This window comes from Pholcus phalangioides, unplaced genomic scaffold (genome assembly GCF_987345545.1).
Source record: "Pholcus phalangioides strain wild (caught in Gottingen) unplaced genomic scaffold, Ppha-v1.0 ptg000042l_1, whole genome shotgun sequence".
Lineage (NCBI taxonomy): Eukaryota > Metazoa > Arthropoda > Arachnida > Araneae > Pholcidae > Pholcus > Pholcus phalangioides.
Genome location: NW_028301628.1, coordinates 28,558,249 through 28,571,402, shown reverse-complemented (window position 1 = coordinate 28,571,402; position 13,154 = coordinate 28,558,249). Strand labels below are relative to the sequence as shown.

General features: G+C 42.4%; 1 protein-coding gene across 7 annotated transcripts in view; it reads right to left on the bottom strand.

Annotated features, from left to right (window-relative positions):
- Positions 1–13,154, bottom strand: part of shot (dystonin-like protein short stop) — a 278,055-nt gene that overhangs the window by 86,673 nt on the left and 178,228 nt on the right. For 2 of the 7 annotated variants that reach the window (XM_089255087.1, XM_089255091.1), the window contains exon 1: positions 12,220–13,033. The exons of 3 other annotated variants lie outside the window; for them this stretch is intronic. In XM_089255087.1, the coding sequence (XP_089111213.1) occupies positions 12,220–12,777 (558 nt within the window). In that variant the 5' untranslated portion in view covers positions 12,778–13,033. Of the gene's footprint in view, positions 1–8,887; positions 8,981–12,219; positions 13,038–13,154 lie in introns of those variants that run through there. 2 more of the 7 variants (XM_089255088.1, XM_089255093.1) reach the window with 2 other exon arrangements.

Genomic DNA, 13,154 nt, shown 5'->3' with positions numbered 1-13,154 from the left:
TTCAAAATGCTAAATGGTGCATTTTTTTCCCAATTGTTCTTGAGCGGGATCCTCACCCTCTTAATCTAGCTAATTTTTCTATTTCAGAAATTGTGAGGAGTTAGAATGCAACTGTCTAACGAATTAGAACACTTTACATAACGCACGGTAGGAGTTCTCAAACTTTTTCCATCTGCGGTGCATCTTTCCTTAATCAACGCTTCCAGGTTTAATCCAAGGCTCTCCAAGAATCTCTTCGAAAAACTTTTGGCAGGGCTGCCACGGTTAGCAGCGCACAGTTTGAGAACCCCTGATGTATGGTAGGTCCCAACGATCCCTTATGAAAGTCTTCCAGCCAAGAAACTGTGAATGAAGTCGAAACTGACCGACTATGAATTGAACAAAATGATTTTCCTCTTTAATTTGTACCAGTGTTTCTGGAAGCATGCGTCGCGGCTCCTAGGGGAGTCGTCAACCTTTGTTAGAGGCGTGGTGGCGAGCTGGAGATATTGAGATTTGTGTATCTATTCATGCTTTGAAGTGGTTCTTTCATATGGGAAAATATCCAAAGTACTCTGATAGCAGCAGATGAAACATGAGTTGGGCAAAAAAATCGCGGGTGACAAAAGTTTAAGAAGGTGACAAAGTTTAAGCCTTCAAAAAGCTGCGGATTCAGGACGATGTATCGGGAGGGGCGAATAGTGCAAGTTCATTGAATCATCCCATTTTTTTACGGGACTGAACATTTTTTCCATATTATTCAGATCTAGGTAGGGGTGATCCTTTCACTGGATCCACGATTGAGGGAAGGCAGTCATCCTCAGCTTTGAATGGAGTGGAGGCAGGCATCTTCAGCTGCAAATGAAGCCGAAGCTGACATCTTCAGCTTCGAAAGGAGCAGATGCGAACGGATTCCGTATTTACCAAATTTGTCCTATATTATTCAGCTCTTGGGGGCGGGGGCAATCGCCTTCATCGCCCCCCCCCCTGGATCCGAGCTTGTAGACATTCCTTCATTATAGGAAAATCATTGCAAAAGCGAAGCTACGTATACAAGGATCATAGCGGCCCGATTAGGTCTCTGTGATCCGAGTAAAGAAATTCTGCCGATAAGGGAGCCTTTCTACAGTCTTGCAGATTGAAAACGATAGAGAGGGGAAAAAATGAGTCTGGTTCAACATCAGCTTCAAAATATGCAAAAAGAAACAACTTCCGATAGAAAAAAATTCATAAAAGTAACAGAATTCCTGATAACCATAAACGAATTTTTTCCCATGTTATGATATCGGTCCGTTCCGTACTAAGTGATAACAATACCCGAATCATAACATCACGCGTGATTCTAATAAGCGACCTCTCTATGGTATGTATTTTATTTTTCTACGAAGAATCACCTGATCACCTTCTCTCAAACTGTCCAGTTCCAAGCAGGTATATATTGCCTGACTAGCATTTTTCGTAAATGGAAATTCGTGGTTATGGCTTTCCACAGCTGACTTTTTAATAACCACGAATCACGCAGCCATATATTCCACCATCTGCAAATGTTTCTCGTTAACACGAGATTTCTTTTCTTTCGAATTGAGAAGAAAAAAAAAAAAATCACTGCTGCGTCATTAATTAATCACACAGCTGACCTCTCCGTGTCGAATGGCAACACAAAAATCGTGCCATAAATTCACCTTTTACAGAGCGGTGAAAATCATTCAATTCTCTAACGACCTTCTCTGTTTCTTTCTGCACATACCATATTTCAAAGACGATACTGACATAGGTGAAATCCAAAACAGCTGCCTCAAGCGATTTTTCGACACCATATAACGACTCGCGACGTAGCAAATATTTGCACGGGGCAACGATAATTGCGATTCCCGAGTCAGGAATAAAAGGGCTCCGTGGAGCGTGTAATTTTTAAGAGACATGAATATAGTTTACCAAGTGGGCGTAAATATATATTATTCGCGGCCAAGGTCACGTTGATTTCTTGCAAATGTCGCCTAAATAGTCATTCATCGGGTAGCAGCAATACTGAGGGGTAATACTGTAGCAGAGCAAGAATGGTCAACCTTTGGGAGAGTGCGAGCCAATTCATTGGTTTGAAAAACGTGTCTAGGGCCAATTAAGTGAACCGTAAATGTGGCACAGGCAGCTCAAGTGGTCTGGAAAGCTGCCGCGGGTCACTTGAGTGATCCGGATCTGGAAATGTGCCGTAGTTCGTTCAAATGCTCTGGATCGGTGCCATGGTCACTTAAATGATATGCGAATACGTCACGAGTCACTCCAGCAATCCGTAAATGTGCCACGAGCAGGTTGTGTTCTGGAACTGTGCCGCGAATAAAGCGGGCCGAGGGTTGGGCAAGGCCGCAACTATAAATGAAAATTCACTCTTTCCCGCAAGGCATGTATTCATTTTGGCTCGGCCTCCGTTATTTCGAACCGGAAAATAGTAAAATCGGAGTCCTTCCTGATCCAGCGCTCGGGCAACAGATTTCCTTTGCCTTACCCCCCCCCCTTCCTTAGTTGTGGACCTGTGGTTAAGCTTGTATGTAGTAGGGGGTGTCCTTCAACTTTCCCGAATTTGAAACTGTCCACGAAGCCCGCGGGAAACCAACTCAAGTTATTTAGCGACATTTTAATAGAAGGGGTCCAATAGAGCCCCTTGAGTTAAACGGGGACAAAAATGATTGAAGACAAACATAATTCAAGATTTAAAGCTCGGAGGACCAAATGTGTCCCACGGGACATGCGTTCAAGACCCCCGCCGTAGTAGAGCATTACAGAATCGTGAAAATTCAAGCTTTCAATGGAAATAGAGGCGAACTAAATCACGAAGTCGAGGTGGTAAAATAACGCGATGCTGCGACACTAAATAACGCGATGGTGATTATGAAGAGAAAAATTCCTTATCTTAAAAAAACAAAGGCAAGGCACAGGGTCTTCGAGACACGAAATCTTTTTTCACGAATATCCGGTTCTACTGCCGTGGAAAAAGAAAAAGACATGATTTTTATTATGAGCAGGTGATAAAACAAAAGGTTTCTCCGTCGAATAGGACGCTCCTTTTTCCACATTCAAAATCCAAGCAAAGACAATGAAGAAATCACCACAATGGGACCTTCCAACAGTCAAAAGGCAACGGTTCAGAGAAGCCTTGACCTCGGGCATTTTTACATCGCAACAGACATTAAACGTCCCCCTTTGTGTCCAGTCAAGTGTCCGTCGATATTGAACAAAAAAAAAAAAAAACTTATTCTCACAGGCCCGACACTGATCCCAATCAGTGGTATGGTAAAATGGTCTTCACAAAAGCATATTTAATAGGGACTTTTGAACCAAACTCGGCTTCATGTCATCAAGAGACAAACGGATTCTCTCGTTTAGAAAGTATTTCTACATCGCATATGAAGGCTGGAAGAACTTTTAACACAATGAGAGGGATCTTTATAGACTCGGATCGTAATTAAAATAACCACGCTTCGATCCATATTTGGTAAACGAGGGTGTCTTAACTGACCTTCACATAAACCCGTTTCGCAAAAATCAAGAGCGGAAAGGGTGTGGGGGAGACCTTGAAAAAAAAATGTGTATTCCTCGAGAGATTAAACCATCGAAGGTGTTCTATTTGGTCATTCGAAGGTTATCTAATTAATTCACGTAACCATAACTTTTCAATTCAGTTGAAATGTTTCTCATTCTTCGATTTCCTCAAGATCCAAGCCCAAGACATCGGGGGAAAAAAAATCGATTTGAGGCTGCCGCTGAGATCGGGTGATATTCTCCCGATATCTCAAAGGTAAAATTAAATTACGAAATAGACGGACGATCTGGTTCCATGCCCTACCACAGTATGTAAGTTGTTGCTTCCAGCTTATTAAGGCGCCTTAGTGCCGTCTTAACGCATGGGCCCACGCGGGCACGGTCCGGGAGCCCCCACAAAAATGAGATCTGGTTGAAATTTTCTTGAATTTACCAGGTAGTGCCGCAGAAAAATCCCTTGTCCTGGGGGCCATGATGCCCTTGAGATGGCCTAGTGGGGCCCCAGAACATCATTCGAACATCACCACAGCCCTCTATAGAGCATCCACAAGACGGAAGTTTACTGAACTCTAACCCATGGGTCCGGAGATAGACTCTACTCAAAAAAACAATTGTTCACTCAATTTAAGAAAAGGTCCCACGCTAGGGCGGGTTTGGTCTCAATCAAACGGGGGCACGAGAAGAAAATATGGCCTTAAGGGGTGGTCCATGGGGGGGGGGGGAAGTTGAGAAACACAGGACTACAGCATCTTTAGTCCAGCATTTTCGGGTTCTTCAGCATCATGGCAAAGATCTATAATGATCATCTATAGTTACCATAAAGTTTATTGAAGTTATAAGTATCAAGATGAGATAACTATGAAAAATTCAAGTAACTAAATGAAGAATACAGGGTGGATGAGAAGCCCTGGGCAGATTTTAAAAATGAATAGCCAATCAACCAATGGCATAAAAAGGTACGGTTTGCAGTAAATAAGTATCATGACTTAAGAGTTTTTCGGTTTTTTCAAATTAAAAATAAAAAGTTTCAAAATTTCGCACTCGGGTACTGCTCAAAAAGAAAAACTCGGCATATCACATAAAACGCATTACAAACAGTGCATAATTAATGTTTGAGACAATTTGTGTTACATAACACTATCATATTTCAATACAAGCACCCTTTTTTTTAGTTCAAGTTACATCTGAACGGGTGAAAGGGTAATCATATTGAAATATGGTAGTTTTATGTCACGCAAATTGCCATACGCACTGTTCGTGATGCACTTTATGAGTTATGCCGAGTTTGTTTTACTCCACCACCTGCGAGTGAAATTTGAACTTTTTTTAAATTTACCAAAAATAAACCAAGTATTTCAGCGTAAACCACAATGTTTTATGTAAACTGGTTGATATGTTATTAAATTCTAAAATGTGTCCACAGGACTTCTCGTCCACCCTGTATGTATAACAAGTGAAGCTTCGTGTCCATATACAGCAAATAAAAACATCAAGGCTTTTCCACGTCAGACATAATTGAAAAAAAAAAAATTCTTCCATGAAAATAGAATAAGCCATCACAGACACATTCCTCAGCAGTGAATAATTTTTAAACAGTTCCAGGTAGTATATAAATATCACACAAATGACCACACACACACGCATGTATCGTCCACAACAGGAAAGGAACAAAAAAAAAAAAAGCCTCGTCGGCACATAAAAAACGACCGGAATAAAATTTTACAGACTGAACGTAACCTCAAGGTGAGGGTGACAAAAGTGACGCAAGCCTCATTTATCAAATACGGAAATGAGCGATAAAATAGATAAAAGAGCGAGAGGAGAAAAAAAAAAAAAGATCAATTCCAAACTCTCACGCTAAACACTCGTAGCATAATGTGACCCAATACGAGGATACCTGTTTACAAGGACTATGTGGAAACGGTCGACCCACATTTTTTTTGTTGTTGTATTTTTCTCTCTTACGAACTCCCACTTCCCGTCCATTGCCCATATATAGCAACATTCAATGGAATTCATTCCACTGAAGTGTAAAAAAAAAAAAAAAAAAAAAAAAGCGTAGCGCCGTAGTGGGAGCGTCGCAAACATTAATTAGAAAGCTTACGAAACAACGAGTTTATTATTATAATACACACATTTACGTATTCCTTTCAAAGTAAGTTAGAAGATAGTTCCAATTGGAAATGTTTTAAGGCAAGGGAAAAAAATAATAATAATAACCAACGGCTAATAACGTGGGCTGATCTCCTGAAGGGCAGTAACCTTCCTTCTTTCCAATAATGTGGGCGATTCTGTGTTTCTTAAATGATAATCAAAAATCGAGCATTTCCAAGACAAAAAACAAACCAAAAAAACCTGAGGGGACGGAAATATAGACGCCAAGTCAACACCCAATACTCAGACAGACATGAGTACGCCTACGCAAAAGATAAATACGCTCAATTTCTTATCAACAAGGAATGCTTTGTAAAAAAAAAAAAATAATGGAACTATTGAGAACATATGAGAGCAAAAAGTGAGTTTTGATGCGGATTTTATAACGTTATGCTGCTATAAATGTCACTGAAACGAAAAAAACACCAGGACATTTCACTCAAATTTAAAAAAAACAGTCTAATATTTGAATAATTAATTTCTTATTGATTATCCAATCTGTGACACTGAACTACATGGGAATGTACGAAACATCTCGTGGCCCATTCGAGAGTTTTTGGACAGCCAAAGAAGAAATTGGGAAAAGTGAAATTTAAATTGATTTTATCAGTGTTTTTCAGTCTTTACATGAAACTGGAAGGAGATATTTACCTCATGTGTGGAACTCGGTGAAATTGCTCACTTTTTACAATGCCCTAAACAAGTGTTTCCCAAAGTGGGTAATATCGCCCCCAGAATGGTCCGGGGGGGGCGGACAGTAAAAGCTATGAGTGTAGTATACGACCCTATGGATTGACTTGAGTTGGCGGGGCGATGAGAACAAAAACAATTTTGTAGAAGAGGGGGGATGGAAAAAAAAGTTTGGGAAACTTATGCCCCAAACCCTCGAAAAAATTACCCAGCTTTTACGCGGCCTTCGAAAAAATTGACCAACTTGCATCCGGCTCTCGAAAAACTATCCAATACGCCACTCGAAGAAAATTATTGAATGCTCTGCTCATGCGGTCTTAGAAGAAATTATTTAACGAATATACAACCCTAGAAGAAATTATTCAACGCTCACACGGTCCTAGAACGAATTTTTTAAGCCTTTCTACGACCCTAAAAGAAATTATTCAATGTCTGGCCTAAGATGTGTTTTTGACTGAGCTTTTTCGACTCTCGAATAAGTTTTTTGTTTTCATATGGCCTGAATGGGTTATTTATCTTTTATACGAAATGAAGCTTTCATACGATACAAAAAAGGGTAAAAATAAGGGGAAATACGCCGCTTTAGCTGGAAAATTGGGGGAACGTATCTCGTCATGGCCTCCACATCAATGTAACCTAACAAAGCTCAAGCTCGTGGGCCAGGAAGAAATTCAAATTTTTTTTTTCCTATACCATAAATTTACTATAGAGAAGCCCGGGAAAAATCTTGACCAAGGTTCTCGCTGTCAACATCAAGCCACTAGTCCGTCATTAGGGTCATGCAAATTAAATGAAAAAATATTGTTGAATATGAAGAAAGCACAAAGGGCCATTTCTCAATAGCCCTTTTTCTTGTATGCTATACAACCTCACCACACACAAGGGCCAGTTCTCCAGAAACCTCTCTACACCACTAGACGATATTTATCTCTTAACTCGACTACATATTACTATTCTCGAAAGAATATCCTCGACTAAGTTCAAGGCAACAGTACGTTGACCTCAACACGAATATGAATGTGCTGTTATACAGTAGCCGTGTGGCAAAAGTACTTACCATTAATGTCGAAATATATTTCAAATGCTGAAAATAGGAGGAAACATCAAGTTAGGCCGCCGGAGTTGAACTAGTTTTATGATATAAGCGAACTAAATAATTCTGTTCGACGTATCACATCTGTTACGGCCGAAATCACACCTATACATTCTGAACACAGCTGTTGGAAACGTGCTCTTACATTCAAGTGGAATATGTATCCAAAGAAAATTCAGTTATTGACAACCTTCTGATAATCGAGAGCTAAGAAGCAAGAGCTTCTTAACTGCTGAGCCACTCAACAGCGCTGATCTAAACCACGATTGTAAACACGGCCTGTTTCTCGCATGGGCAAACGGGTCAGTTGCCCAAGGCCTACAAATTTTCGGGACCCATTCAGATAAAAAGAAAAATCGCATCTTATTTTCAATATTTTAATTTTTACATAAAAATATTAATAAATATTTTAAATTTTTGATCGTCTTTAGGGAAAAAAAGGCACGAGACCTCCATACCCCGAGGACGCCTCTGTGGCTCAAAAATGCTATATATAAAGAGCCCTAAAATTCGTTTGCTCAGGTGTTGTTCGTTTTGCTACCTGATTATAACAAATATAAAATCTATTTTCTGTCTGCGTGTATGTTCTTCATACAAATCGACAATAGGCTAAACAGGATCAGACTTGAACGATAGGTTACTTTAAAATTTCGTCAGAGCTGGGCCGAAAATACTGTCGGGCAACAATGGTTCTTAGGCCTCAACGATGAGACGTTCGGAATGTTTACTTTGGTTACCGTGATTTCTCAAACAATGTAAAGGGATAAACAGTGTAAGGGTCTGAAACGCGATGATTAGTAAATTCTTTAATGCTGCCAGTAAATGGAGAAAACCCGGACACCGCGCCGGGTATTATAGCTAGTAACCTTATAAAAAAAATAAGTCATACTTTCAGACCTACTATAATCACTTCTAGGGGTTTTTCCCAATCATAATCCTCAAGTCAAAAGTCAAGAAGCCAAAACAATGAAGCTCTTCACATGCAAATCCGTCATCATTATCTTCGACACAAATCGGCTTCCGATTCAATTCGCGAAGCAATTACAGTTTCTCTCTACAAGACTCTGTTCCCGAACACTTTTTTTTAGCAACGACAACTACCGGCCGGCATCGCGGACTTTTAACGCGATTTCGATGTACGCGGCGGCGCCAGCCACGTTTCCCAATTCTAGCGATGCCTATTTCTTTCGGGTGTTTATTTAACGAGTATTACTTCTCTGACAATGTCGAGACAAGGGTGTTATAATTAAAGAGGAAAAAACACGCACTAAACACTGTGGGGAAGGGGGAGGAAAACAACGCATGCAAACACGGAAAAGGCCAATTTTCCCACCAATACTATTTTTTTTTTTCGTTTTCTTTAGCAGAAAAATCCATACGCAGAAGAATTCCACAACGTGCTTTCGTTTAATAACAACACACACAGACACATACCTCATCTCGATTCATGGAAACCTTTGAGGCGTATCAACAACCTTGGGTTGCGATGATGCGCGAGAATACATCAGATATACATCTTTTTCTCTCGTATTTTTTCCATCCATCCACGTTCTACTTCAGTACATGGCGAGTCCTTTTTCCACCGCCATCACCAACAACAAAACACAGCGGCAGCCACCATCACAACCATCAAAATGATGGAAGCAAACTATAAATAAACCTCCCAAAAAATACAAGAGAAAAGAACCGCGCCGAGAGGAGGAGAGAAAAATAATTCTCCAACAACCCTTTTAGTCTACACTAGAGGTCTAATTTACCTCTTCCCCCCCCCCCTGCATGTACCATACCCTTTTCTATTATCCTTTCCCCCCAATGTGCGACGAATGCTGCACACTTTCCAACACTGTCATTCATCTCCCCCCCACGAAAAAGACATGGTTTGAGTTTAATTAATGAAACTACGATTATGATGACAGACTATGACTTCACGCTGAAATAATCCCATAAAATATCACACGAAAAATACTGGCGCATTCCTCCCGAATTTTCAGCGTCTTTTACAAAGGCCAGGACCCAATTTTGACATTGGAGGGGGGGGGGGCATAGGCGGTTACGGGCTCTTCGAACGGGAGAGGCTGTGCCGTCTTAACGCATAGGAACACCCGGTCAAAACTCGGGGCCTCACAAAAATAAGATCCGGTTGAAATTTTCTAGGATTTACCAGACAAACAGACCGCCCAGAGAGACCATCTTGGGATTTACCAGGTAGGGCCGCGGAAAAACCACTTGGCCCGGGGGGCCCATGATACTCTTGAGACGGCCCTGGGGAGAGGGGCGGGTCATCGACCGCATCATCTCTCCTTTTTATCCGCTGATGGAAGGGAAGGTCCCCTGGGCAGAGCAGGAATTGGGTTCCCTGCAAGTATGATCAAAGATCTTTAATTAATCACGGAAAATTTCAAGTCCTCTGGTAAATTTTCCATTTGACCATATAAGAGGTTTGACCGGGGTTCCCGGAAATTTAAAAAAAATGCTTCAACTATTTTTTTTTTACATTGTAAATATATGAGGGCGCGACCAAAGTCTGCCCAGAAGCTCTGATGGACGATGTATGTGAAATTCACTCCATCGGAACAAAGGCTAAAATGTTTTAGCTATAAGAGCCTAGGCCACGTACAGTTTATTCCGTCAACCTGTCTGTAGGTCTTTATGGGGTCGAACTAGATAAATGGTCAGCCGGGGAGGGGGGACACATTTCTGCGCCCACATAAAAGGAGTGGGTGAATGGGAAATGGCGCACCCTGGTCCGGCTCGTAGACCAAAGGGGCGTTGCTGGAAAATTTTCGATATACCCCCCCCCCTCCCATATAATTAATGGATTTACACTGTAATGCGCAGCTCATTCAAATACCCATTGATAATAATAATCATTTCGACCGCAAATCTTCGAATTACTTGGTATTCGAATATTTCTGTGAATTTACAGTTAATTCGGGGAGGAAAATCCGAGAAGCTTCTCTGATTCATCCCGAGAAGTGATACAAAATTGAATAAATTACTCTGCTTTCCCGTAAAAAAATCGCACAACACGAAAGACTTCTTTTATTGCTCTGCCGCATCTCATGCGAACATTTTCACAAAAAAAACTATAAATTACAGCAAACTATACCTTTAAAGAAATATGGAGCTATTGTATACAACGTACGGGTAAAAGCCGGCGAAGATCAAAAACGATTCAGGTGTCGGGACAAACCGCGCGCACACGTTTCGGACCGACACCTGTAGAGTTTCACGTGTTGCCATTGAGATCACTTCTTTTTTTTATAACAACAGAGACATGGAAGAATGGATACATTAATTATGTGGATTTTATCTCATCTTCCGTCTCCCGAAAATCAGCTTCTACTTAAGACACCAGCAACCAAGAATATGAATGATTATCAATATATCATCGGTCATGTCTAGACTAAATAATGCCATTGAGAAGAAGAAAAAAAAACTGCTGAGCTCAATATCAGGGCCGAAAACGCTGTCAAAGTGAGGTCAAAGAAGATCAAATTACATATACGTTTTCTCCTACGCCCACGCTTTGAATAACAGCGCTTTGTGATGACCATATGAGGTCAAATAAAGGGTGAGAGATGATTCGGCTGCATTTAGATTGCAAAGCATGCCTTCCCCCCCTCCTTCTATCTATCTTCAAGTAGAGCCCTAGACGGTAATATTTAGTGGGAGTCCCTCTCTTTACGACATTTATAGTGTGGGAAAAAACGATAAGATTCATCTCCCGGCACCCCAGACTGGATACCAGTACTATATTAACGCACGGGCCTACTAGGGCACGGCCCGGGAGCCTCAAAAGCAGAGAGGCCTTAGAAAACTCTTCGACCGGAGGAAGACCCCTCCTGATCCAAGCACTTAAGGTGGCCCTGACTGGAGCAGTCTCAACCTTGGAGGGGCCATGAAGCAAACATAACGGGGAATATTCTACCATGCTGCATAACATATTTATTGCATACCATGCAGCAATATACTTATTGTTCATTATCGACTTGATAAACAGATCGACACGAAATGTATCGATCCTACAACCTGGTTAAAAATACCTGCCTACTAATGAACATGCTTGCTCTCGAAAGTTTTGAACAAACCTGATATTCATGACACCCACGGGCAGCGCCCGGATGGGCCCATGCGTTACGAGTCTCTTCTACCAATCTCTATATTGGACAGTTTTATGCAACCGGTCATAATCCCACAACACAGAATATTCACAACACTGTACGTTTTTAATCAGGGTTTTTAAAGTTATGCTCCGTATGAACTTTTCAGGGGCTCCGCGGCCCCTCAAGGGCAATAAAATAAAACGAATTTGATTAGATACAAAAAAAGAGGTCTACGGGCTCCGCCACAGGACCGTCTTAACAGAATCATGGGTTCCCGGCAAAGTGATTTTTCTGGGGGGGGGAGGGGGGCTCCCCTACCTGGCTAGAATTACCTACTACCCAATTTACATCCTTATTGTCGAAACTTTGACAAGATTTAATTTTCGTGAGGCCCTTCCTGCACTTGAGGCCCCCCAGGCAGAGCCGGGTGAGCCCAAGGGTTAAGACGGCACTGCTCTGCTATAGAAATTACAGACTTAACAGATTTTAATGGTATTTTAATTATTTTAGACAGGTTTTAGCGTATAAGCTTGTTATAAAAAATATTGGATGGTTTGGGGCCTCTGGGAAGGGTGGTAGGCTTCACTGGCCTACCCGTTAAGATTTCGCAGCAATAGGTGATAAGCGGAAAGAACAGAGTGTACGTAATCGGACACTTACTTTCATCTTCTTGCGTACGTCCTTAGTACTACTCGACGTGTCTTTCACCCGATGTACCCTCTTTACGTGCTCGGTATCCACGGTGTCCTTGCCGCCGGTCGACCGGAACGTCTGGTGGTTGACGCGGGTCTGCGTACTGCAAGACTCCTTGACCGGCATCTTGATAGCCGCATGCTGGGTACTCGTGGTCCTGGTCTCGATCGCCGGCATGGTCGTCACGGTCTGGGAGACCGTCTTGTCACCCTTGGTCAGGGTGGTCGTCTTCCGGATCACGCGGGAAGTGTGGATGGTCCGGACCCCGCTGCGGTTGTGCGCCGTCCGCAACACCTCCTTCGACTCCTGGGAGGCCGAAGCCATCTGGGACTTGGTCTGCCGCGCCTTGTGCTGGTGCGACGACGAGGACGACGACGACTGGTACACCGCCGCCGGCATGCGGTGGTGATTATTGGCACCGGCGTCCTGGTGGACGTGGTCGCCGGGATCGGGAATGTTGTCGGGATCCTCGGGGTCGCGGGCTCCCTTGACAAAGAGCCGCGCGCCGCGTACGAAGGAGTACATGGCCCCGGATTGGAATTCGATCGGACGATATTATAACGAACTAACTACTATCGAGATATAAAAGTGTTCGTAAAAAAAGGCGTACGGAAATTCTCGACGAGCCACTGGCAGAAAATAGGGAGAGAGAGAGGTCAGATGAGCCGACCCATTCGATACTGTCTGGTGGCCGGACGAAGATTGCAGAATATCGAAAAAGATACGCCAGCGTACGGGCGGCGGACGAAACCTACGCTCTCTGCTGACATCATGGCCGCTTTAAAAGCCCGATGTTATTTGCTGCGTGCGACTCTACTGTGTGTGTGTGTGCGGGGAGGGTCGTACGAGAGAAACAGGTTCGTTTATTTATTATTTTTATTTCTACGCTCGCCGGCACCGCA